This window comes from Microcebus murinus, chromosome 17, assembly GCF_040939455.1.
Source record: "Microcebus murinus isolate Inina chromosome 17, M.murinus_Inina_mat1.0, whole genome shotgun sequence".
In the NCBI taxonomy this organism is placed as follows: Eukaryota; Metazoa; Chordata; class Mammalia; order Primates; family Cheirogaleidae; genus Microcebus; species Microcebus murinus.
Genome location: NC_134120.1, coordinates 46,277,402 through 46,304,386, shown reverse-complemented (window position 1 = coordinate 46,304,386; position 26,985 = coordinate 46,277,402). Strand labels below are relative to the sequence as shown.

The window sequence follows — 26,985 nt, the reverse complement described above, 5'->3', positions numbered from 1 at the left end:
CTGGAGCTAAGCAAATGGATTAATAGCAACTCCATAATCGCCGGAGATTTCAACACCCCACTGACGGCACGAGACAGATCCTCCAAACAGAAAATTAATAAAGAAATAACGGACTTAAACAAAACTCTAGAACAATTGGGTCTGACAGACATCTACAGAACATTCTACCCAAAATCCACTGAATATACGTTCTTCTCATCAGCTCACGGGACATTCTCTAAGATTGACCATATCCTAGGACACAAAGAAAATCTCAAGAAATTTAAAAAAATAGAAATCATACCATGTACCTTCTCAGACCACAGTGGAATAAAAGTAGAAATCAGCCCTAACAGAAACTCACATTTCTACACAAAAACGTGGAAATTAAACAACCTCCTGCTAAATGATTACTTCGTAAATGAAGAAATCAAGACGGAAATAAGAAAGTTCTATGAAGAAAACGACAATGGAGAGACAAGTTATCAACTCCTCTGGGACACAGCTAAAGCAGTTCTGGGAGGAAAGTTTATCTCCATAAATGCCTATAACCAAAAGACAAGAAGATCACAAATAGACAATCTAATGAAACGACTCAACGAGCTGGAAAAAGAAGAACAGACCAACCCCAAACCCAGCAGAAGAAGTGAAATCAACAAGATCAAATCAGAACTAAACGAAATTGAAAACAGGGAAGCTATTCAGGAGATTAATAGAACAAAAAGTTGGATCTTTGAAAAAATAAACAAAATTGACACACCATTGGCTAAGCTAACGAAAAGCAGAAAAGAGAAATCTCTAATAAGCTCCATCAGGAACAAAAAAGGAGATATCACAACTGATCCCAAAGAGATACAAGATACAATTTATGAATACTATAAAAATCTTTATGCACACAAACTGGAAAATGTGGAGGAAATGGACAAATTTCTAGAAACACACAGCATCCCTAGGCTCAACCAGGAAGAAATAGATTCCCTGAACAGACCAATCTCAACAGCTGAAATAGAAACAGCAATTAAAAATCTCCCTAAAAAGAAAAGTCCCGGTCCAGATGGCTTCACACCTGAATTTTGCCACACTTACAAAGAAGAACTAGTACCTATCTTGCAGTAACTATTCCACAACATCGAGAAGAACGGAAACCTCCCCGACACCTTTTATGAAGCAAATATTACTCTGATACCAAAACCAGGAAAGGATGCAACAAAAAAAGAAAACTACAGACCAATATCCCTAATGAATATACATGCAAAAATTTTCAACAAAATCTTAGCTAACCGAATCCAGACACTTATCAAAAAAATAATCCACCACGACCAAGTGGGCTTCATCCCAGGGATGCAGGGATGGTTTAACATACGTAAATCTATAAATGCAATTCACCACATAAACAGAAGCAAAAACAAAGACCACATGATTCTTTCAATAGATGCAGAAAAAGCTTTTGACAAAATTCAACACCCTTTCATGATACGAACACTTAAGAAAATAGGCATAGAAGGGACATACCTAAAAATGATACAAGCCATATATGACAGACCCATAGCCAACATCATACTGAATGGGGAAAAATTGAAATCATTCCCACTTAGAACTGGAAACAGACAAGGCTGCCCACTATCTCCACTTCTGTTCAACATAGTGCTGGAAGTCTTGGCTACAGCAATCAGACAGGAAAATGGAATCAAAGGTATCCAAATAGGGGCAGAAGAGATCAAACTTTCACTGTTTGCTGATGATATGATATTGTATCTAGAAAACCCCAAGGATTCAACCAAGAAACTCCTGGAACTGATCAATGAATTTAGTAAAGTCTCAGGATACAAAATCAATACACAGAAATCAGAGGCATTCATATACGCCAACAACAATCTAATTGAGAACCAAATCAAAGACAATTCCCTTCACAATAGCAACAAAGAAATTAAAGTACCTAGGAATATACTTAACCAAGGACGTAAAAGACCTCTACAGGGAGAACTATGAAACACTGAGGAAGGAAATAGCAGAGGATGTAAACAGATGGAAATCCATACCATGCTCGTGGATCGGCAGACTCAATATCATCAAAATGTCTATACTACCCAAACTGATCTACAGATTCAATGCAATACCTATTAAAATCCCATCAGCATTCTTCACAGATATAGAAAAAATAATTTTACGCTTCGTATGGAACCAAAGAAGACCCCAAATATCAAGAGCAATTCTAGGCAACAAAAACAAAATGGGAGGCATTAATATGCCAGATATCAAACTATACTACAAAGCTATAGTAATTAAATCAATATGGTATTGACACAAAAATAGGAATATTGACCAGAGGAACAGAGGTGAGAATCCTGATATAAAACCATCCTCATACAGCCATCTAATCTTTGACAAAGCAGACAAAAACATACGCTGGGGAAAAGAATCCCTTTTAAATAAATGGTGCTGGGAAAACTGGATAGCCACCTGTAAAAGGCTAAAACAGGACCCACACCTTTCACCTCTCACAAAAACCAACTCACGCTGGATAACAGACTTAAACCTAAGGTATGAAACTATTAGAACTCTAGAGGAAAAAGTTGGAAACACTCTCCTAGACATCGGCCTGGGCAAAGAGTTTATGAAGAAGTCCCCAAAGGCAATCACAGCAGCAACAAAAATAAATAAATGGGACATGATCAAACTACAAACCTTCTGCACAGCCAAAGAAATAGTCATGAAAGTAAACAGACAACCTACAGAATGGGAGAAAATTTTTGCATCCTATGCATCCGATAAGGGACTGATAACTAGAATATACTTAGAACTCACGAAAATCAGGAAGAAAAAACCAAATAACCCCATTAAAAGTGGGCAAAGGACTTGAACAGAAACTTTTCTAAAGAAGACAGAAGAATGGCCAACAAACATTTGAAAAAATGCTCAACATCTCTAATCATCAGGGAAATGCAAATCAAAACCACAATGAGATATCACTTAACCCCAGTGAGAATGGCCTTTATCAAAAAATCTCCAAACAATAAATGCTGGCGTGGTTGCGGAGTGAGAGGAACACTCCTACACTGCTGGTGGGACTGCAAACTAGTTCAACCTCTGTGGAAAGCAATATGGAGATACCTTAAAGCGATACAAGTGAATCTACCATTTGATCCAGCAATCCCATTGCTGGGCATCTACCCAAATGATCCAATGACACTCTTACAAAAAAGACACCTGCACTCGAATGTTTATAGCAGCACAATTCATAATCGCAAGGCTGTGGAAACAGCCCAAGTGCCCATCAATCCAAGAATGGATTAATAAAATGTGGTATATGTATACCATGGAGTACTATTCAGCTCTAAGAAACAATGGTGATATAGCACATCTTATATTTTCCTGGTTAGAGCTGGAACCCATACTACTAAGTGAAGTATTCCAAGAATGGAAAAACAAGCACCAGATATATTCTCCAGCAAACTGGTATTAACTGAGTAGCACCTAAGTGGACACATAGGTACTACAGTAATAGGGTATTGGGCAGGTGGGAGGGGGCGGGTATATACATACATAATGAGTGAGATGTGCACCATCTGGGGGATGGTCATGATGGAGACTCAGACTTTTGGGGGGGAGGGGGGGAAATGGGCATTTATTGAAACCTTAAAATCTGTACCCCCATAATATGCCGAAATAAAAAAAAAAAAAAAAAAAAAAAAAAAAACCTCTGCCTAAATCCTAAACTACTGAAAATGATTTGAACAATTACATTCAAGGTACCTTAGGCATTCAATCATTCGAGAAGCAATTTTCTTCCGACGCATCATGCTGAATACCCATATTCGACTGATTCCACAGATTGCAGGCTCTGGCGATGTTGAGCAGCACCAGGCTTTTTGCCTTTCAAATCTGACTTTTTCTTCTTCTGACCTGATAGCTGGAAGTTTCTCTTCTATAACTCTGTAGCCCTATAGGTATCAAAATTGGAGGGAAAATTTTACAGTAAGACTATTAATTAACAAGTGTCTAGTATTGATCTTCTTGGGGAGATCACTACTTTTGTCTGGCTTCTTAACAAATTATGGGGATCACTTATGCTTTCACTCTCATTTTTAGGAAACAGACAAACCTCGATCTATGTTCTGTTCTAATTCACTTACTAGTCAGCGATGATTAGAGAAAATCACTCAGTTTCTCTAAGCTTTGGGTTCCTCATCTATAAATTAGGGGTAAAGCATCACCTCTCATTATGAGAGATTACATAAGGTAGTACACAAAAACCACCTTGCCATCATGAGTGGCCTATAATAGGAACTAAACATTAGTTCTCTCCACCTCCTGCAATCTAAGGAACAGCAAAAGTACATGTTAAGAACTCAGCAGTGGCCGGGCATGGTGGCTCATGCCTGTAATCCTAGCACTCTGGGAGGCCGATGCGGGAGTATCGCTTGAGGTCAGGAGTTTGAGATCAGCCTAAGAATGAGCAAGACCCTGTCTCTACTAAAAAATAAAATAAAATAGAGAAAATTAGCTGGGAAACTAAAAATAGAAACAAAAAATTAGCATGGGCATGGTGGTGAGTGCCTGTAGTCCCAGCTACTCAGGAGGCTGAAGCAGGAGGATCACTTAGCCCAGGAGTTGGAGGTTGCTGTGAGCTAGGCTGATGCCACAGCACTCTAGCCCAGGCAACAGAGGAAGACTCTCAAAAAAAAAGTCAGCAGTAATAATAGCTATTTCTGATGGCCACCATAGTTCTAGAGTTCACAGTTATGCAAGAACTAGGAATAGGGATGGCAGAGAAATCAAACATTTAAAAAGGCCCTTTCACCATACTCCAATCTTTAAAGGAAAAGAAAGTAAAAATCAGGCCGGGCGCGGTGGCTCACGCCTGTAATCCTAGCTCTTGGGAGGCCGAGGCGGGCGGATTGCTCAAGGTCAGGAGTTCAAAACCAGCCTGAGCAAGAGCGAGACCCCGTCTCTACTATAAATAGAAAGAAATTAATTGGACAACTGATATATATATATAAAAAAAAAAAAAAAGAAAGTAAAAATCGTACCTCTCCTCTGCCAGTCTATCTGCCAAGACTGTGACTAGCCTTGTAATAGGACAAGGTACAAAACTTAAAAGCAATTAGACAACACAATTAAGAGTTAGCAAAAACAACCCAAACAAACATTACATAGCTACCTTCTAGTCTAAATACTGCTACAAGTCATTTTTGAACCAGATGGAATGGAAATTAAAAAAACGTAACAGTTTGCGCTATGTAAAATCAATTCATTCTCAGTATGGCAAACTTCCATGAGTTAGTCATTTTATATCAAATAAATATCCCCAAACTACCTTATTGGCTATTTATTTAGATCAATCTTGTTATTAATATAACAAGATCCATAAGAACTATAAAGTTTCAAGTTGAATTTCTATTCATTTATTTTTTAAGAGATGAGGTCTCACTATATTGCCCAGGCTGGAGTGCAGTGGCTATTCACAGGCACATAGTGCCCTAAAGCCTTGAACTCTTGGGCTTAAGCGGTCCTCCTGCCTCAGCTTCCCAGCAGCTGAGACTACAAGTATGGGGCGCCTGGCTAAATTTTTAAAACATGCAGCTTAACATATAGAAATAAATTCATGCAGACTTATTTTGACTTTTTACTTTATTAGAAATTTTTATGATAAAGCATAAAATTTGCAGGCAGCTATTAATATATGAAAAGATACCAATAAACAGTAGTCATATACAATGTATACTGAATTCATAAGCAAGAACTTGGCTGAAAAAAAAAGACACAACTTAGGTATGCCTCAAACGGAGCATAATTAGAGAGTCCAGAAGCTTCTGTTCTCTTATGTTGCTCTCATTTACTACATAATACCTGTAATGTAAACATATCCTTTACTATGATTCTATTGTTTTTGTATAATTTGGCTTCTGAACACAAGGCAACTACTCATCTAGGGTTCATCCAAAGAACTAATCAATTCCAGGTGTTAGCTTTTCTATAAAGGCACAGATAGCATTGCAGCTCACTTGGTTTCTGTTGCAACTATTCAACACCGCCTTTCTAGTAGGAAAGGAGCCATAAACAAGTATGTGAGCAAATGGGCATGGCTGTGTTACAATAAAATTTTATTTATAAAAATGGGCCATATTTTGCCCACTCCAGTTTGTCTACCCTTGATTTATTTCAGTGCTGGTGGGACCAACCAGAAAAGACATTACATTTATATCCATCATGGAAACTTCCTAAATAAACTTTAACAGTACTCTGATTCTATAGAATTTTTACCTTACTGACTTGAGAAACTAATTCTCATGTAAAAATACAATTCCACTATTGTAAAGAATCACACACATGAATTTTTGCATTCACACTCTTCCTTACATAAAATATAGACAAATTTATCAGGAATACATTATTCAAGATTACACAGTAAACTCATTAAACATCAAACTACTTAAGAGCACTCTTTAAAAAATCACTTACCCATTGGATATGTTCTGCGATTAAGCAGCCAACTACTTTTTTGTCATTAGAAATAAAGAGAAGTGTTTTAGTTCTGGAATAGCACATTAGTGGAGCCTGTTGAAAACCTAAATCATTATCAACCATCTCTCTAATCTCGTCAACCTGCCAAATAAAGAACAAATTTTTAACAAGGAAAACACTGCATATGTGTGTATATATATATAGATATATAAAAACATACTATTTCAGTTCAGTAAGCTGAGTAAATTATTCCAAACAGGACATCCTCTAAAGAGTTCTTTTGAATGACTCTGTTGATCAATAACTGCTTTTTAAACCCTGTGGGCCACTTTCTAAAATGAGGGAAGAACTGGAGACTAATGCCAAGCCCAGCAGACTAGGGAACAGAGGGGTGAAAACCACTATAATAGGTTAAAAAAAAATATTAAGGCTTCTTTTTTTTTTTTTGAGACAGAGTCTCACTTTGTTGCCCAGGCTAGAGTGAGTGCCGTGGCGTCAGCCTAGCTCACAGCAACCTCAAACTCCTGGGCTCGAGCGATCCTTCTGCCTCAGCCTCCCGAGTAGCTGGGACTACAGGCATGTGCCACCATGCCTGGCTAATTTTTTTTATATATATATATCAGTTGGCCAATTAATTTCTTTCTATTTATAGTAGAGACGGGGTCTCGCTCTTGCTCAGGCTGGTTTTGAACTCCTGACCTTGAGCAATCCGCCCGCCTCAGCCTCCCAAGAGCTAGGATTACAGGCGTGAGCCACCGCGCCCGGCAAGGCTTCTTATTAGAAGCATTCAATTTGTAGATTGGAGAGAACTTCACTGGAATCTTAGCCAGGCAAGCCACCTTTCTTTCCAAGCCTTAAATAGTACTGCCATTGGTAAAATAGAAGTGAGCAAAGAGGAAACAAACTCCTGTTTATTTCCTATCAACCATTTATCGGCCAGACATTATACAAAGCACTTTATGAATATTATCTCATTTAAACCCCACATATCTTGGAGGTTTATGGTTCACCTTATATAGGGAAGAAGTAAAACTCAAAGGTTAATAATTTTCCCATGTCAGATATTAGACATCTAGAAAAATCAAGGAGCAAGGGGATTTGAACCCAAAATGTTATCAAGGCGTCAAACTGTGTTTCCAGTTTATCTCTTAGAACTGATCAAGGTCAAACATGGTAAGTTCAAACTTTTTATAGTTAAGACCTTTGTAGGCATTCAAACATTAGTCCCTTCCCTAATTAAAAAATACTGCAATAAAAAAAATACTGCAAATATTAGTCTAATAAACATTTATTTGTGTTACAGAGTTTAAAATGCAAATAGCCCCTAAGAGGGTGAAGTGTTCATACTGCTGGCATGCAAAAGACCACATAGCACACTGCCTATTGAGTGATGAAAACTCAAGTCCTCCTAATCCTGAGACAGTATCCTAGAACTCCTGATTCATTTCCTAAAGGCAAATGAGTTACAATTCCCTAGATTTTAATTTTTAACCTATTATGGGCTACTAAGAGTAATACATAGAATTGTAGATTACCAAAATTTTGCTCTGAGAAACTAAAATGATAAAACTAGCATTTAGTGAGGATTCTTAGTAAGAAAAGTCTGGCTGCCACATATGGTAGTATACCAAAGTTCCCACTGTGTATTTCTGAATGATAATAGCTGAAATCCAAAAATTCCATAGTGTAATTTTCATTTAAGTTAACCTTTGAAAAACACAGGTTTGAACTGTGTGGGTCGGTCCACATATATGCAGGTTTTTTTCAATATATTAAAAATCTTTTTGGAGATTTGCAGCAATTTGAAAAAACTCACATATGAACCATGTAGCCTAGAAATATCAAAAAAAAAATTTTTGCCGGGCGTGGTGGCTCACGCCTGTAATCCGAGCACTCTGGGAGGCCGAGGCAGGCGGATTGCTCGAGGTTGGGAGTTCGAAACCATCCTGAGCGAGACCCCGTCTCTACTAAAAAAATAGAAAGAAATTAACTGACCAACTAAAAATATATATATACAAAAAATTAGCCGGGCGTGGTGGCACATGCCTGTAGTCCCAGCTACTCGGGAGACTGAGGCAGGAGGATCGCTTGAGCCCAGGAGTTTGAGGTTGCTGTGAGCTAGGCTGACGCCACGGCACTCACTCTAGCCAGGGCAACAAAAGTGAGACTCTGTCTCCAAAAAAAAAAAAAAAATTTTTAAGTTAGGTACATCATGAATACATAAAATATAGGGAGATACTAGTCTATTTATGTGTTAATCAACTGTTTCTATTATTGTTAAGGCTTCCAGTCAACAGTAGGCTATTAGGAAACTTTTTAGGGAGTCAAAAGTTGTATGCAGATTTGGCCAGCCACAGTGACTCACACCTGTGATCCCAGTACTTTGGGAGGTCAAGGGGGAGGAACACTTCATGCTAGGAGTTTAAGACTAGTCTGAGCAATGTAATGAGACCCCATTTCTACAAAAAAATAATAATAATTTTTTAAAAAGTTATATGCAGATTTTTGACTTGGGGGGTAGTACCCCTAACCCCAGCATTGTTCCCAGGCCAACTGTAGTCAATCACTAACCAACATTAATTCAACACATATATATTTTTATACAAGGATCAATGTTGCAAACACTAGCCAGGCTGGGCATGTTTACATGTCTCTAAAGTCTATAGTATATTACTAGGCAGGGACTGTTTGGGTATCTAAGATTGTCCCTTCAGATATATAGGGTATCTTAGAAGTCAGGAGCCACAAGACAAATTTGTATTTTAAACAGAATGTTGGCTACATTTTCAAATGATAAGTATGAAGTATTTTCCTTCAACTTCATTTTCAGTGAAATATTTCTCAGTTTAAAGAGGCTTATTTAACCTAAAAAATGTACCATAAATAAACTATTTTCCTTGTGTTTCAGATATTTTGGACATACTCTAATATAATTATTTAAGTTTTCCAGATAAACAATTGGAACCGTTGCTTAAATTATGGTACTTTTAACCATTGCTTAAATTATGGTACTTTTAAGAAAGCAACCAGAGGTTGAGGGAAAATATACTGAATATATTATTTGAAAATATAATTAACATTTTATTTAAAAGTAAGTTTATCAGGCCGGGCGCAGTGGCTCACGCCTGTAATCCTAGCACTCTGGGAGGCCGAGGCGGGCAGATTGCTCGACGTCAGGAGTTCAAAAACAGCCTGAGCAAGAGTGAGACCCCGTCTCTACTATAAATAAAAAAAAATTAATTGGCCAACTAATATATATAGAAAAAAATCAGCTGGGTATGGTGGCGCATGCCTGTAGTCCCAGCCACTCGGGAGGCTGAGGCAGCAGGATTGCTTGAGCCCAGGAGTTTGAGGTTGCTGTGAGCTAGGCTGACACCTCGGCACTCACTCTAGTCTGGGCAACAAAGTGAGACTCTTGTCTCAAAAAAAAAAAAAAAAAAAAAAAAAAGTAAGTTTATCTATGGTTCCTGATGCTTGAGATACCCTATATGACAAAATGATTCCAGGCTTCATGATCTCTCTGGGTCATTTCTCAACACAGTAAATTCTCTGAATCCTCAAAGTATGGAATGCAAGTTGGACTAAGACCCAGCTCACAATAGGAAAGATGAACATTTCCTTATGTTTTCTACAGTGTATTTATAAATCGAAATATATCTTTTCATCTCTTAACAGTATTATTATACATGTTTAAGTTTAGGTTTACCATTTACCTTGAGCTAAATCCCCTTCTTTTATTTAGAAATTTACTCTTAGAATGAAATTTTGCATTTTATTTTTAATTTTATAAATTATTATAATTCAACTTTTAATTTTAATTCTGATTCTTGAAATCAACTTACTTGGCATTATTCATTAACTAGCATGCCTTCTATTTTATCACTCAAATTACTGATAATACTGGACAGTAATAAATTCATTTAAAATTCATATTCTGGACACACTACAAAGTTTAGAATAAACAACTGCGTTGTAGTCTTTAAATGTTTACTTTTTGTTTTCAGAATTGGTGTTTAAATGTACTATGCCAGCAATGTGTTATCCTCTTAAAATTAGCTGCAAAATATTATCCATTATATATGAAATTCCACTGGCAATTTACCTTTTTCAGGGCATACTTTGGGTCTTCAGGAAGAACCATTATTATCCTGCCATCAGGGTATTCAGCCAGAATTCTTTCTTTTTTCCAGCCCTAGATATATATATATATATTTTTTAAAAAAGGATAAATTTTATCCATATTTTATTCATCACATTCATGTACAAGAAAAATAGCACATCAACTTGTCTAAAAATTACAAACATGAAAATATATGCTCATGAATGCTTAATGATGCATGATAAATCAGCTATTTTGTTAAGTATATAATAGGCACAATGCAAGCTAATTTCTCACTACTACTTATTCAGAGATATATATGTAATACCACAAGAATATTTTGTACTTTATAATTTCCCATTTTAAATTAATTTTGAAAACCACACACAAAAGCAAGCCCCTTAAAGTCAGTGATTCCCAGAACCTAATGGGTAACTCTCTTGAAGATTCTTGATAAAAGAATTAAACTCTTAAATTTCCTTGGAACATGGTTACCTCCACAAACACACACTCATAGTTTTATGTCTGGCATGCCAAAGACCTCCAGGAGGTTTTTTAAATGAACTGATTTGCATGCAGTAGCCCAGTATGAAAGGAATAGTGTTTATGCTTATTGATAAAACTATGAAAGCCACAAGAAGGATACTATAAAAAATATAACTACCTTCTAAGAATCTAATAGGGAAGGAGAGGCTACGTTGTGTGTATCTGAAGTTAAACATACTCAAAAAAAGAGAGGTAATAAACTCTTCTTCAGATCCACACTCGTGGTGATTAATGAGCAGAACCTGCATGAAAAAAACAAAACAAAACAAAAGCCACTTAAATCTAGTAAGATGGGACTGAACCAGAGGTTAAAACTAGGAGCTTTGAAGTTCAAAAATAAGTACAGAAGGAATGAGCTTAACTAGTTGTTCCAGTTGTCTTACCCAATCAACTTTATTTTAAAAGGCATTTCCAGAAGCAATTTGTACTTCTAGTAAGCAAAACTATCATCTTTTTTGCTGATATGTGTTTCTTCTAAGAACACAAAAGCTTGATGAAACCAAGAAAATGGTAACTACATTTTTCTAATATACTATGGCAAGTCTGAAAGGAGGTTGGTTTTTCTTGAACAATGTAGAAATTTTGGGGGGGAGGGGGCCAGGATCTTAGTTGGAGACAAAAATTCTAGTAAGTTACACATTTAATTGAAATGTGTAACAATTTCAATTAAAATATTTAAAATCCAAAATTTACAGAATAGACCATCCAACAGAAAAGTAAAATTCAGATGATTAAATTATGATTGGTAAAATATTCTCAAGATTTGAAAATGAGCAGAAACAACAGTCATAAAAGACCTTTTTTCAAATAAAAAGCTAAATCTGAATCATGTACAGATCTGAATACAGATAAACAATTTTAAAAGGCATAAAAGATATCACTTCTTTAAAAACAAATCTGTATTAATGTTACTTTCAAAAAAGCTTTCAAATGAATATTTTCTATAAAATGAAAATGGAGAATTTTCACTTTGAAAAATCGTACAAATTCAATGAAGAACTAGAAATTTAAGAAATCTCTAGTTATAAGAAAGCCATACTTCATGAACTAAATTATCTAAAGACAACTCCATAAACTATTTTCTTATTAATTGCTTTCAATCAATAATACTGCTCTCATGTCAAAATATTATAATACCACAGGCATTATGCAAACTATTTTGCTTTACTAACTTTTTAGTATAAAACTTTCTCTTGAAACAACATGAGACTTGCATGTTTATATGGAAAATTTTATCACAATTGGATATAATTTATGTGATATCGTTTTATGTTTTAAATACTATTCTGTTTTTTCACATACTAAATAAAAGACTTTTATATCTAAGAAGCAGAAACTGTGAAAGGGAGAATTACTACTGCTTAGGTTTCTTTTTTGGGGGGAGACAGGGTCTCACTCTGCCACCCAGGTTAGTGTGCAGTAGCTTTATCATAGCTCACTGCAGCCTCAAATTCCTAGGCTCAAGGGCTCCCCCTACCTCAGCCTCCCAAGTAGTTAGGACCACAGGTATGTGCCACTACACTTCATAATTTTTATATTTTTTGTAGAGATGCGGTCTCATTGTGTTGTTCAGGCTGATCTCCAACTCAAGCCTCAAATGATCCTCCTGCCTCAGCCTTCCAAAGTGCTAGGATTACAGGCATGAGTCACTGAGCCCAGCCCTACTGCTTAGATTTCTAACTTTCGTGAATACTGCAGATTTTAGTGAAAACTTGTTAATAATTCTAGAGTAAAAGTTCAGGTTTAGTTCCTGTTCTTGGTAGTTACTAGATGTATAGCCTTAGGAAAATCTGATTATGTTTCCTGATCTAAGCCATCTATAAAATGGCTATCATCACCTCCATCACTTGGTAGTTAAGAGGGCTGTATTTAAGATGACTGCTCACAAAGTAGCCACTCAGTAACTCCCAGCCAGTAACTTCCGTTTTTCCTTCCTAATAGTATCAAACTAAGATCAATATGCACTGGTCTGAAAAAACAGTCAACCAATAAAGCATTTCAAAAGTTAAACACAACAATAAATTCAAATCACAAACAAAGCAAAATGAAAGAACCAAGTTGACTAATGTCTGTCATACTCAAGACATATATATGCCTTGATTGCCCTCGACACTTTGCTGGTCTCAATAACCATATGACTCTTCCGACTTTAGAGAATTTAGAGGATGTGAAGTCCATCTGTTGCTTAAAATTGATCTGGTATCAGTAACAGGACAGGAAAACAATTTTAAGATAAATTGGGAGGCAGAGGTTGAGGGTTCAGGGAAGGGTGCATTCAATTTAGAAGAATAACCATATGAAAACTGTCGATCAGTAAAAAATAAATAAATAAATAGAAGAATAACCAAACAGCCACAACTTTTTTCCAAAGATATAGATTCCAATGAAGTGCATATACACTTCTCACCTTTAACTCTAACATGTTATGCATATCCCTCAGCTAGCAAGCAATATTTTCCAAAACCCAATTTTTTCTTAATTCATCCATCTGGCTACTGAAAAGCAGAAAGCTTTATATTCCTAATAGCAAGCAATGAGCATTCTTTTCTCCTTCCTATTATAGATACTCTAAACTTTAGAGGCTAACCTCTCTAAATCTTGGTTTTCCTTATCTACAAAATGCATGTGAAAACTATAACACAAAACTACCAAGAAGCTAAATGAGAAAACACTATAAAAAGTTCATCATAGCACCTAGCACAATAATATGCACTCAATTTATCCTCTTTTTCTATCAAAAAAAATTACAGTTGAAAACAAAATGCACTGGGTGGTGGATACACTGATGGATACAACTGTCAAAACTCATCAACCAAACACTTAAGATCTGCGCATTTAATTGTACGTGAATTATACTCCAATTTTAAAATCATACTAATCACTTTCAGAAAAGGTTGAATGATGACTGAAAGGGAGAGAGGGACACACCTGGAAGTCCCAGGGCCCCACCAACCATCTGAGGCACTAGAGTGCCTCTCCAGGGGAACAAGAGCTGGTCACAGGAACCAAAAAATACAGCGTGGCCTGTTCCTCCAAGCAAGTACCACCTACTGACAAGGAGGACACCCTGCACACCTTCTTCACGGCACCTACTGACTCATTATACAGGGAGTGGTCGAACCTCACCTACAGACACCACCTACTGGCTCAGAAACTAAACAAGGTATGTGAATACCCAAACAAAAACCTAAAGGAAAGAAACAACAACTGATTGACATGGGAAGAAATCAGTGAAGGAACTCTGGAAATATAAAGAACCAAATGGAAACCACATCCCTAAAGAGAAGCACTAGCCCCTTAGAAACGGACACCAACCAAAATCAGGCAACCAAAATGACAGAAGAGGAATTCCGAATGTGGATCATAAGAAAATTCAACGACTTGCAAGAACAACTCAATAACCAACACAAAGAAACCACAAAAAGCCTCCAGGACCTAGAACAAAAGTTCACTAAAGAAATCGATACAATGAAAAAAAGTTTAACCGAACTCCTGAAAATGAAGAATCAATTCAGGGAACTACAAAATTCAGTGGAAAGCCTCAAGAACAGGGTAGATCAAACAGAAGAAAGAATCTCAGAGATTGAAGATAACACCTTCCAATTAAATAAGTCAGTCACAGAGATAGAGCAGAGAAACAAGAGAAAAGAGCAAAGCCTACAAGAGATATGGGATTATGTGAAGAAACCTAATGTGAGGGTCACAGGGTTGCCAGGAGGGGAAAAAGAAAACACTTAAGGGTTGGACAAGCTGTTTGAAGATATAATAGAGGAAAATTTCCCAGGCCTTGCTAAAAATCTCCATATACAAGTTCAAGAAGCTCAGAGGACCCCTGGGAGATTCAATGCAAACAGGAAGTCGTCACGACATGCAGTCATCAGACTGACCAAAATATCAACTAAAGAGGCCCTTCTAAGAGCTGTAAGACGAAAGAAGCAAGGAACATACAAGGAAAAGCCAATTCGAATAACATCAGACTTCTCTACTGAAACTTTACAAGCAAGGAGAGACTGGGATCTTATTCCCTGCAAAACTAAGTTTTGTATATGAAGAAGAAATCAAGACATTCTCAGATAAGCAAAGACTGAGGGAATTCACCAAGACAAGACCAGCCCTTCAAGAAGTACTCAAAATAGTGTTACCCACAGATCAGCACAATAAACACTCACGAATGTAAATCTACTCAAAGCTAAAGATCAAAGCCCAGACACTACAATGGCTCAAGAGAGAAAACAAAGCAACAAAGTTCAACCCAACATAATGAACAGATATCTTCCCGACCTATCAGTTATCTCAATAAATGTGAATGGCTTGAACTCCCCACTCAAGAGACATAGGCTGGCTGAATGGATAAAAAAACAAAAGCCAAGTATCTGCTGCCTTCAGGAAACACATCTAACCTCCAAGGACATTGGCCTAGGCAAAGAATTTATGAAGAAGACCCCAAAGGTAATCACAACAGCAACAAAAATAAACAAATGGGACCTAATGAAATTAAAAAGCTTCTGCACACCCAAAGAAACTGTCAAGACAGCAAACAGACAACCCACAGAATGGGAGAAAATTTTTGCAAGCTACACATCTGACAAAGGGCTGATAACTAGAATCTATTTAGAACTCAGGAAAATCAGCCAGAAAAAAATCAAACAACGCTATCAAAAAATGGGCAAAGGACATGAATAGAAACTTCTCAAAAGAACACAGAATAATTGCCAACAAACATATGAAAAAATGTTCAACATCTCTAATCATAAGGGAAATGCAAATCAAAACCACAATGAGATATCACTTAACTCCAGTGAGAATGGCCTTTATCAAAAAGTCCCCAAACAACAAATGCTGGCGTGGATGCGGAGAGAAAGGAACACTCCTACACTGCTAGTGGGACTGCAAACTAATTCAACCTCTGTGGAAAGCAATATGGAGATACCTCAAAGAGATACGAGTAGATCTACCATTTGATCCAGCAATTCCACTACTGGGCATCTACCCAAAAGATCAAAAGTCACTTTATGAAAAAGACACCTGCACTCAAATGTTTATAGCAGCACAATTCACAACTGCAAAGCTATGGAAACAACCCAAGTGCCCATCAATTCATGAGTGGATTAATAAAATGTGGTATATGTATACCATGGAGTACTACTCAGCTTTAAGAAACAACAGTGATATAGCACCTCTTGTATATTCCTGGATACAGCTGGAACCCATTCTACTAAGTATCTCAAGAATGGAAAAAACCAGCACCACACGTACTCACCAGCAAATTGGTATTAACGGCTCAACACCTAAGTGGACATATAGGAGTAACATTTATTGGGTGTCGGGAGGGTGGGAGGGGGGAGGAAGGGACGGGTATATACAACCACAATGAGTAAGAAGTGCAACGTTTGGGGGATGAACATGCTTGAAGCTCTTACTCAAGGGGGGTGGGGGGGACATGGGCAATATAAGTAACCTTAACACTTGTACCCCCATAATACACTAAAATAAAATTAAAATTAAAATTAAAAAAGAAAAGGTTGAATGAGAATACACATTTGAAAAAACGCCTGAAAAAATAATACTGACAACCATCTTTTTAAAAAAATCAACAAATAATATTGCAAGGGGGAAAAAAGAGATACCTGAAGAACCTTTAAATTAGAAGAGACTTGAGAGATATATGAACCAATGCAATATATGAACCTTAATTCAACAAATGAACATAGAAAATTATGAGATGTTCGGGAAGTTTTGATTCCTGGTAGAAAATTCGATATTAAGAAAATAGTTAATTTCTTAAAGGTGAGGTTATTTCTTTAAAGCATTTTTATGTTTTTAAAAAAGTAATCTTCATCTTTAAGAAATAGATATTTAGAAATACTGGTTAGGCACGGCAGCTCACACCTGTAATCCTAGCACTTTAGGATACTGGGGCAGGAGGATCGCTTGAGCCCAGGAGTTCAAGGTTACAGTGAACTAAGATCATGCCACTGCACTCTAGCCTGGGTAACAAAGTGAGATCTCATCTCTAAAAAAAAAAAAAAGAGAGAGAGAGAGAGAAAGAAAAATAAATACCTACCAAATAATAATATAATGCCTGAGTTTACTTCAAAATAATTGAGAAGGCTAGATTGACTGTCCATGAATGGATGATTTTTTTTTTTTCAGGAGGAGACTGATAATTCTTGAAGATGGATGATAGGTACATGGAGGTTTTCATTACTCTGTGTGTGTGTTGTATTAAACTTTTTATTTTGGAAAATTAAAATCACCTATCATCAAAAATGGCCCAAGGCTTGCTCAAGTACCATTTATTTAGAAGCAAAAAATAAATGCAAAACAAATCTAGTCAGCATACCAGTTAGACCTGAAGTGGGGAAAAGTAGTAACTGCAAAAGGAGCACAAAGGAGCTCTGGGGTTGCTAGTAATGTTGCTTCTAATTACACAGGTGTGTTCACTTTGTGAAAATACACCATTAAGCTGTGTATGCATTATTACTGTACTTTTCTTTACATGTTGTATTTCAATAAAAATTTTACTTAAAAATAAAAATTTTACTAAAGAAATTTAAAAATAGACATTTTATTTCGCTGGCAATTGTACTTGTTATGTCGAAATATATTTTAAACACCATCTATTTTTAAAATATTAAGGCTTTAGAAATCAAAGATTAAAATTAACTCATTCTACATTCAGTGGCATGATCTATTTAATACCCCAGACAGAACACATAAAAAACTGCACAAAAACTGCGTAAGAGAAATAGATTGTAAACTCTTGAAATAAATAATTTGTTGAAATGGATTTTAAATGTCAATATTTATGCATAGTTTAAGTCACCAAAATATAAACAGGGGTTATCTGAGTAATGGCATAGTGATTTAAATTTTTTCCCTTTAGCTTATCTGTGTTTCCTATTTTTTCTATTTTAATAAAATGGAACAATAAAAACGTTAATATACTTAAATATCCTAAGCAGCTGGTTTTATTTAATTTATTTTATTTTATTTTTTAGAGACAGAGTCTCACTTTGTTGCGGGCACGGTGGCTCACACCTGTAATCCCAGCACTTTGGAAGACTGATGTGCCAAGATTGCTTGAGGCCAGGAGTTTGAGAAGAACCTGGGGAACACAGTGATACCCCATCTCTACAAAAACTTAAAAAAAAACAGCCAGACATGGTGGCATACACCTATATAGTCCTAGCTACTTAGGAGGCTGAGCCAGGAAGACTGCTTGAGCCCAGAAGTTCAAGGTTATGGTGAGCTATGATTGTGCTACTGCACTCCAAGATGGACAACAAAGCAAAATCCTGATGACACTAAATGCTGGCAAGGATGTGGAGCAAGACTAATTCTCATTGGAAAGAATGAAAAATGATGCAGTAACTCTGGAAGACAGTCTGGCAGTTTCTTTTTTTTTTTTGAGACAGAGTCTCACTCTGTTGCCCCAGGTAGAGTGCCATGGTTGTCAGCCTAGCTCACAGCAACCTCCAATTCTTGATTCAAGAAATCCTCTTCTTGCCTCAGCCTCTCCAGCAGCTGGGACTACATGTGAGCACCACTGCACCCAGCTACTTTTTTCTGTTCTCAGTAGTTCCCAGCTAATTATTTCTATTTTTAGTAGAGACAGGGTCTGGCTCGTGCTTGGGCTGGTCTCGAACTCCTGACCTCAAGCGATCTCCCCACCTCGGCCTCTCAGAGTACTAGGATTACAGGCATGAGCCACTGGACCCAGCCTGGCAGTTTCCTACTAAACACAATCTTACCATATGACTCAGCAATCAGATTCCTTGGTATTTAACCAAAGAAGTTGAAAACTTTATGTTCATGTAAAAAACCTACACACAGATGTTTATAACAACTTTATTCATAATTGCCAAATTTGGAAGCAACCAGGATGTCCTTCAGTAGGTAAATAAACTATGATATATCTAGACAATGGAATATCATGCAGCACTAAAAAGAAAAGTTATCAAGACATAAAAAAGACTTGGGGGAAGTTTAAATGCATCTTACTAAGTGAAACAAGACAATCTGAAAAGGCTATATACTATATGATTCTAATTGTACGACATTCTGGAAAAGGTAAAACTATGGAGATAGTAAAAAGATCAGGGGTTGCTAGAGGTTAAGGGGGAAGAGAGGAATAAATAGGCGAAGCACAGAGAATTTAGCATAGTGAAACCACACTGTACCATACTATAAAGGTAAATATATGTCATTATACATTTATCAACACACATAAACATCACCACCAAGAGTGAACTCTAATATAAGATCTGGGTGAGGCCAGGCGTGGTGGCTCACGCCTGTAATCCTAGGACTCTGGGAGGCCTAGACAGGCAGATCGTGTGAGTTCAGGAGTTCTGAGACCAGCCTGAGCAAGAGCAAAACCCACCTGAGCAAGAGAGAAACCCACCTGAGCAAGAGTGAGACCCCCCCCATTTCTACTAAAACAAAATAGAAATAAATTAATTGGCCAACTAAAAATATATAGAAAAAATTAGCCGGGCATGGTGGCACATGCCTGTAGTCCCAGCTACTTGGGAGGCTGAGGCAGGAGGATTACTTGAGTCCAGGAGTTGGAGGTTGCTGTGAGCTAGGCTAATGCCACAGCACTCTAGCCCAGGCAACAGAGACTCTGTCTCAAAAAAAAAAAAAAAAAGAATTAGCAGAAAAGAACTTTTAAAATTGCTTTTATCGGCCGGGCGCGGTGGCTCACGCCTGTAATCCTAGCACTTTGGGAGGCCGAGGCGGGCGGATCGCTCAAGGTCAGGAGTTCGAAACCAGCCTGAGCGAGACCCCGTCTCTACCAAAAATAGAAAGAAATTAATTGACCAACTAAAAATATATATACAAAAAATTAGCCGGGCATGGTGGCGCATGCCTGTAGTCCCAGCTACTCGGGAGGCTGAGGCAGCAGGATCACTTGAGCCCAGGAGTTTGAGGTTGCTGTGAGCTAGGCTGACGCCACGGCACTCACTCTAGCCTGGACAACAAAGCGAGACTCTGTCTCAAAAAAAAAAAAAAAAGAAAAAAGAAAAATAAAAATTAAAAAAAAAAATTGCTTTTATCAAGTTTGTTAAAAATTTTAAAGGAAAAGATGAACAAATGATGTATAAAAAATTTTAGCAGGGAAATTTGAAACTCTAAAAGATGTACATCCTAAGCCAGCTCAATGGCTTCTATATAATTAGAGTACAATGTTTGCAGTTATTAGAGTGAATGATACTTTTTCTTTTTTAACAATTAAAAAATGTCCCACTTTGGTTTTAATAAAATAAATAAAAGATGTACATCCTGATTACAGGATTATTTTCATATATAGATTAAAATATCTGGCCAGAGGCAGTGGCTCCCACATGTAATCCCAGTACCTTGGGAGGCAGAGGCAGGAGGATTGCTTGAGGCCAAGAATTCAAGACCAGCCTGGGCAACATAGTGAGACCATGTCTCTACAGAAAATTTTAAAAATTGGCTAAGTGTGGTGGCAAGCACCTATAGTCCCAGCTACTCAGCAGGCTGAGGCCAGAGGATCACTTGAGCCCAGGAGTTCAAGGTTGCAGTGAACTACTGCACTCTAGCCTAAGCAAGAGAGCAAGACCCCATCTCTTAACAAAAAAAAAGATATATATGTATATTATATATATACATATATATTACATATATACATATGTATATATGTAAATATCTATCTTTTATAGGAATTCTTAAATACAAACTGAAGAAAAACCACTGGTATAATGACTTGTTACATATTAATTTTTAAAAAGTTAAATTACTCTATTTTTCTAAATGAAGATTACTTTAGCATCTAAATTCAATGTTATTGAATCTAAGCTCATCAGCAGGCATTTTTTAGTGTAATAAACAGACTACCAAGGTCTCTACTGTGACAAAGCTACTACTCCAGCAAGGGGCACACACACACACAACAAACTTTCAGAGCATGGTAAGTGATCTAAAGAAAATAAAGCCAATATAGAAGAGCTATTTTGTACTGGGTGTCAGGAGGGCATCCTAAGAGGATGATATATGCTGTAAGACCTGGGAAAATTGTCAGAATTAAAATGGAATCACTCATGTTAAAAATAAAAAAAACAAACAAACAAACAAACAAAAAAACGAAAAACTCCGAAAAATGGAGCCAGGATAGGCCATAAAGAGAGAGTTCTCATGCACAAATGCCTGATAAGAAGAACTATCACAAAAGACTGCAAAAACCACAACTTCGCACAGAAATCACTGCACAAAAAATAGTTCTGCAAGGACATCTGCCCAACAACTGCCTGTCCCACCTCAAACTGATGGCACCTTGTCATTGATCCTTGTAACCAAGGATAATTATCTCAAAAGAACTACATGGCCGGGCGCTGTGGCTCACGCCTGTAATCCTAGCTCTTGGGAGGCTGAGGCGGGCGGATTGCTCAAGGTCAGGAGTTCAAAACCAGCCTGAGCAAGAGCGAGACCCCGTCTCTACTATAAATAGAAAGAAATTAATTGGCCAACTGATATATATATATATAAATTAGCCAGGCATGGTGGCACATGCCTGTAGTCCCAGCTACTCGGGAGGCTGAGGCAGAAGGATCACTCGAGCCCAGGAGTTTGAGGTTGCTGTGAGCTAGGCTGACGCCACGGCACTCACTCTAGCCTGGACAACAAAGCGAGACTCTGTCTCAAAAAAAAAAAAAAAAAAGAACTACATAATTAATCCTCTTCAGTTTTTCCTTTAAAAACCTTTGTATTCCTTTACCTCCCTGAATATGCACATTGTGTACTATGGCACACATATTTCCACTGCAATGCCTTCTTCTCAAATAAATATCATTTTCTTTTAAAGAGACCCTCTCCATTTGTTATTTAGTTTGACAACCTAAATCAAAAGAGTCAGTGTATAAAGATCTGAGATAAGAATAATCTAGGAAGAAATAAGAATAGAAAGTACTGGTACTTGGTCTGTTTTAGGAATAGAAAGAAGAGCTAAGGCCGGGCGTGGTGGCTCACACCTGTAATCCTGGCAGTCTGGGAGGCTGAGGCGGGAGGATCGCTTGAGATCAGGACTTCAAGACCAGCCTGAGCAAGAGTCAGACCCTGTCTCTACTAAAAACAATAGTAAGAAATTAGCTGGACAACTAATAGTATATAGAAAAATTAGCCAGGCATGGTGGCGCATGCCTGTAGTCCCAGGTACTAGGGAGGCTGAGGCAGGAGGATAACCTGGGCCCAGGAGTTTGAGGTTGCTGTGAGCTAGGCTGATGCCATGGCACTATAACCCAGGAAACAGAGTGAAACTCTGTCTCAAAACAAAACCAAACAAACAAACAAACAAAAAAAGAGCTATTAGTGGAGTATAACAAGTAAGGGAAAGAGTGTTAGATGAGATCAGAGATGCTGGAGTATCTGAGGCCTTGATGCTATAGTAAGTAGCCTGGATGTTATTCTGAATGTAATGAGAATTCGCTGGAGAATTTTCAATAGAAGACATAATTAATTTAAGATTTTAAATGACCACTATGGATACCATTAAGAATGGACTGTAGGAAAACAAAAATAGGAGATGTGAGACCAATTAGGAAAGCACTGGTCCAGGGAAGAAATAACGGCAGCTTGGTTTTAGAATGGTAGCAATGGAAATGATAGAAGTGGGAGGATTGGGTATCTATTCTGAAGGTGAGATTTACTAACAGAGTATAAGGAGTGCAATAAAAAGAAAACTAAAAGATTATTCTTAAGTTTTCAGTTTGAGGATATTAAGTACGTGGTAGTATCATTTCTGGACCAGTGAAAAATGAAAAAGAACAAGTTGGAAAGATTTTTATTTGACAGTAGATAAATTACAGGTTCTCCTCTGCCTCCCCCAGAGTTTGGGAACTCTTCTTAAATTATAGAAATGTGTGGCATTTAACATTCATACTGAAGGCATTTTTCCTCCATCACATGGCCCTCCAACCCAAAGCAAGATACTTTCTAAGATTTGGAAATGCTGCTTCCATTCTGTATTTATACACTACAATGGAGTAAGATAACATACAATGAAGTAGAAAAATAAAAAATCAGGGTCAGACAAAGAGAAATAGAAACCTGGAAGCTTCAGATATAGAAAGTTTGGTAATCTTTCCTCCAATTCTCACCAGTTTCTGATTATTTTTCAATTCTCTATACAAGGTATTACAGCCTTTGCTTTAAGCAAGGAAACTCAATGAAACTTGGACCAAATTCCCTGACATGGCTTTGGATCCCTCATACAAACAGACCTGTTCCCTATTCACTATGATGCCAGAATACAGTTCTAAGGGCCACGAATACTTTGCTTTAGACTCTTTTCCCATTCCCAAGACTTCATTTATTTATTTTTTTGAGACAGGGTTTCACTCTATTACCTGGGCTAGAGTGCAGTGGCATCATTATAGCTCACTACAACTTCAAATATCTGGGCTCAAGTGATACTCCTGCCTCAGCCTCCCAAATACTTGAGACTACAGGCGTGTACCACCACACTCGGCTAATTTTTTCTAATTTTTTTTTTTTTTTTTTGAGACAGAGTCTTGCTTTGTTGCCCAGGCTAGAGTGAGTGCCGTGGCGTCAGCCTAGCTCACCTCAACCTAGCTCAACCTCAAACTCCTGGGCTCAAGCCATCCTCCTGCCTCAGCCTCCCGAGTAGCTGGGACTACAAGCATGCGCCACCATGCCCAGCTAATTTTTTCTATATATATTAGTTGGCCAATTAATTTCTTTCTATTTATAGTAGAGACAGGGTCTCGATCTTGCTCAGGCTGGTTTCGAACTCCTGACCTCGAGTAATCTGCCCGCCTTGGCCTCCCAGAGTGCTAGGATTACAGGCGTGAGCCACCGCGCCTGGCCTAATTTTTTCTATTTTTTAAAATTAGCTGGGCATGGTGGCACATGCCTGTAGTCCCAGCTACTCAGGAGGCTGAGGCAGAAGAATTGCTTGAGCTAGGCTGTGAGCTATTGCTGTGAGCTAGGCTGATGCCATGGTACTCTAGCCTGGGCAAGAGAGTAAGACCTTGTCTCAAAAAAAAAAAAAACACAAAAAACACCTAAAAGAACAGAAAGAATAGGCCGGGCGCTGTGGCTCACGCCTGTAATCCTAGCTCTTGGGAGGCCGAGGCGGGCGGATTGCTCAAGGTCAGGAGTTCAAAACCAGCCAGAGCAAGAGCGAGACCCCGTCTCTACTATAAATAGAAAGAAATTAATTGGCCAACTGATATATATATATAAAAAAAAAAAAAAAAGAAAGAAAGAATAAACCAAAGTATCACAGCCTAACTTGACTGTTGTATTTTTATAGTCTTACCAACAAAAATCCTGATTCAGTCAAAAAGATCTATTCATTATTCCCCAGAAAGATGTTAAGCTTTCTCTTACTTTAGTTGTATCATGTTACCAATAACAGATGACTTATGTCCATTTTTATAAATCAAGTCTTAATTCTTTTCTATGAAAACAGACCCCTCTTCTGATCACTGCTTTTTCAAAGTAATAATCACTTCTAAATTGAAAATCTAATTTAATATTTAATTAAATACTGTTAAAAATTTAAATTTAATTAAATGATTCATCGCTTTAATGGTTACTTAAATCTTTCATTGCTAATTTTTCATTTCTGTGACTTTGTTCCTAAAGTTGAAGACAAGGGCATATCATGTAACCCTAAGAGTAGTGTCCTTCACACTATTACTGAGTCAGATGTGAATTAAGTCGAGGAAGTGTAGGAGGGATGATACAGAAAAAAGGGATTAACCCTTTACACTCGCTTCCTTTTTTCTCGAGTCCTTTATTCTACTCGGGATTTAATTTTTTAAATACCCCAGATTTTACAAAGCATGGCAATAGAATAAAAAAACTGGAGTTTCTTTTCATACAAACTTATTTATTTGGATTTTTTTATATTTCAAATTATTGATACATTCAAAGAGCAATTTTAATCTTTATAATTTTTGCTAACCGTGTAAAGTCACACTCGACATCCAAGTGCAAAGGGTTAAGTTGAGGAGCATCTCAGAAAAAATTATTCCTCTTCTGCATTATTGAAAGCTCAAAATATAGTTGAATTCCTGACAGGTTTCTGGCCTGGCAACATGGCTCAATGAACCAGTGGAGAACTCCTGCTTTCTCTTCACACTTTTAAAGAATAGTACTTTTACTTCCTGAAGGAAACTTAAGTAATTCCTAAATCTAAACTAGACTCCAGGCTGACCCTGAAGCAGTAAGAGGCTCCTTCCTAAATAATTTCCAGTAAGTCAGATAAAATTAATGTCCCTGAATGGTGTCAATGAGGCACATGAGGTAAAATGAAAGAATAAAGAAATTACCTATTTCTCACTACCCAAACTAAAGAAGAAATAAAAGACAAGGTAAAGAAATAACAAGCATTTCAGTCAACAAAAAACAGAATCTGTGGGCATCAATTTCTACTATGACTATCTAATTTAAATATTATTTTAACCTTTTAAAAATAGGGCTTTAGCCATTTCTAACCATCATAAAATTATTAACTTGCCTGGGGAAAGATTTTTACACTATGGTTGGTGTCTTGTGAAAATCCTGGGACAGTATAGGAAGACTGCCCCCCAACCTGAGAAGGAACTGAGAGACCAAATAATAACTAAAAAAAGACCAGCCTGATGAGTTTATTAGAGGTTTCTTACTAGGGTGCTTGCCCCTGGGGGCACAGGATTTCTTCCACAGGAGCTTTCTTGCATGCAAAATCCACATCTGCCCAACTGTGTGTAGTGTTGCCTTAAATCCCTTCCCAATGAGTAACACAAAGTGTTTACACTGTATCTTTGCTTTTTCACAGTGAAACATATCATGCAGGTGGTACCACCACCATCTGCTGTCATGTAATCCATGTTCCATTAATGATACTACAATTGTCCACTAGCTGGGGATTTTAGTATTACAATCAGCTAAAACACACTACAGGACAGCCAAAGCAGCTCTAAAGCAGTAAGGGCCAGTTTGAGGTGGCTATTTAAAGAAAAGTGCTGGGCACTTTTCCCTGGCCCAGTAGTTATCTTGGTACTTGCATAATCTATTTTGTAACAATTATATGGAACACTCCAGACTAGCCCACTGTTTCTGTTATGAGGTAGAGAACTTGAATTTTTCCCTCAATACAAAAGGTATTTACAATCACTCCCCATCTTAAAAACTTGTCGTGGCAAAAAAAAAGCAAAATAGAATTAAAAAAATAATATAAATAAAAAACAAAAGGTATTTACATTCTAAAGAATGTTTAAAATTTAAAAAGTAAAACTCACTGTTTCTAATTTATTCTATTTTTACAGTCTTATTTACTTTATTTACACTTCCTAAACATTGTCCATTTAACATGCCAGAGCACCAAATGACTTCTGTTTTTCTCACTAAAAAACAAACATAAAATTGGTATTTAATAAAATTAGATGTTTTCCCAAGCACTTACAAGTGCTTAATGTTCATGCAAGGCACAAAACAAGGGGTTTCCAGGCATTGGGGAGTGCATAGCAATCTCAGAACCCATACAAAAAAAAAAAAAAAAGAGGAGCCCAATAAAGGTTTTTAATGTCACAAATCAAAACACAGAGCTGTGATTACAGCAGTACATCTTTAAGATAGGTATGCTTTTATTCTCTTTCACACTAAAAAAGGACGCTATGTTTTGGAGGAGTCTAAACCTAAGACTGTATGTATACCTGTATTTGAAAACAACAAAAGAACATTGACCCTGATGTTAGCGAAGGATCGCCAACTACTAAACTCAATTCCTTCTCTTCAGTTTATTTCAAAAATAAATAAAATAACCCATGGCTCTGTCCCATCAAGAGGCGTTGGCTGGGGTAGGAACTAATGTTCCCTATATTGCTACACATGCTTTGCAAGGTAGTCAGAATTTGTTTGGA

At 37.2% G+C, this 26,985-nt stretch overlaps 1 protein-coding gene across 6 annotated transcripts in view; it reads right to left on the bottom strand.

The window, feature by feature from the left end:
* The window catches only part of ESCO1 (establishment of sister chromatid cohesion N-acetyltransferase 1), a 78,473-nt gene that overhangs the window by 9,163 nt on the left and 42,325 nt on the right, over nucleotides 1-26,985 (bottom strand). For 3 of the 6 annotated variants that reach the window (XM_075993606.1, XM_012745987.2, XM_012745988.3), the window contains 3 exons: nucleotides 10,547-10,636; nucleotides 6,442-6,585; nucleotides 3,733-3,920 (listed from right to left, as the gene is read on the bottom strand). In XM_075993606.1, coding sequence (XP_075849721.1) covers nucleotides 3,733-3,920; nucleotides 6,442-6,585; nucleotides 10,547-10,636 — 422 coding nt within the window. Of the gene's footprint in view, nucleotides 1-3,732; nucleotides 3,921-6,441; nucleotides 6,586-10,546; nucleotides 10,637-11,207; nucleotides 11,332-26,985 lie in introns of those variants that run through there. The other 3 variants (XR_012912800.1, XR_012912799.1, XM_075993607.1) reach the window with 3 other exon arrangements.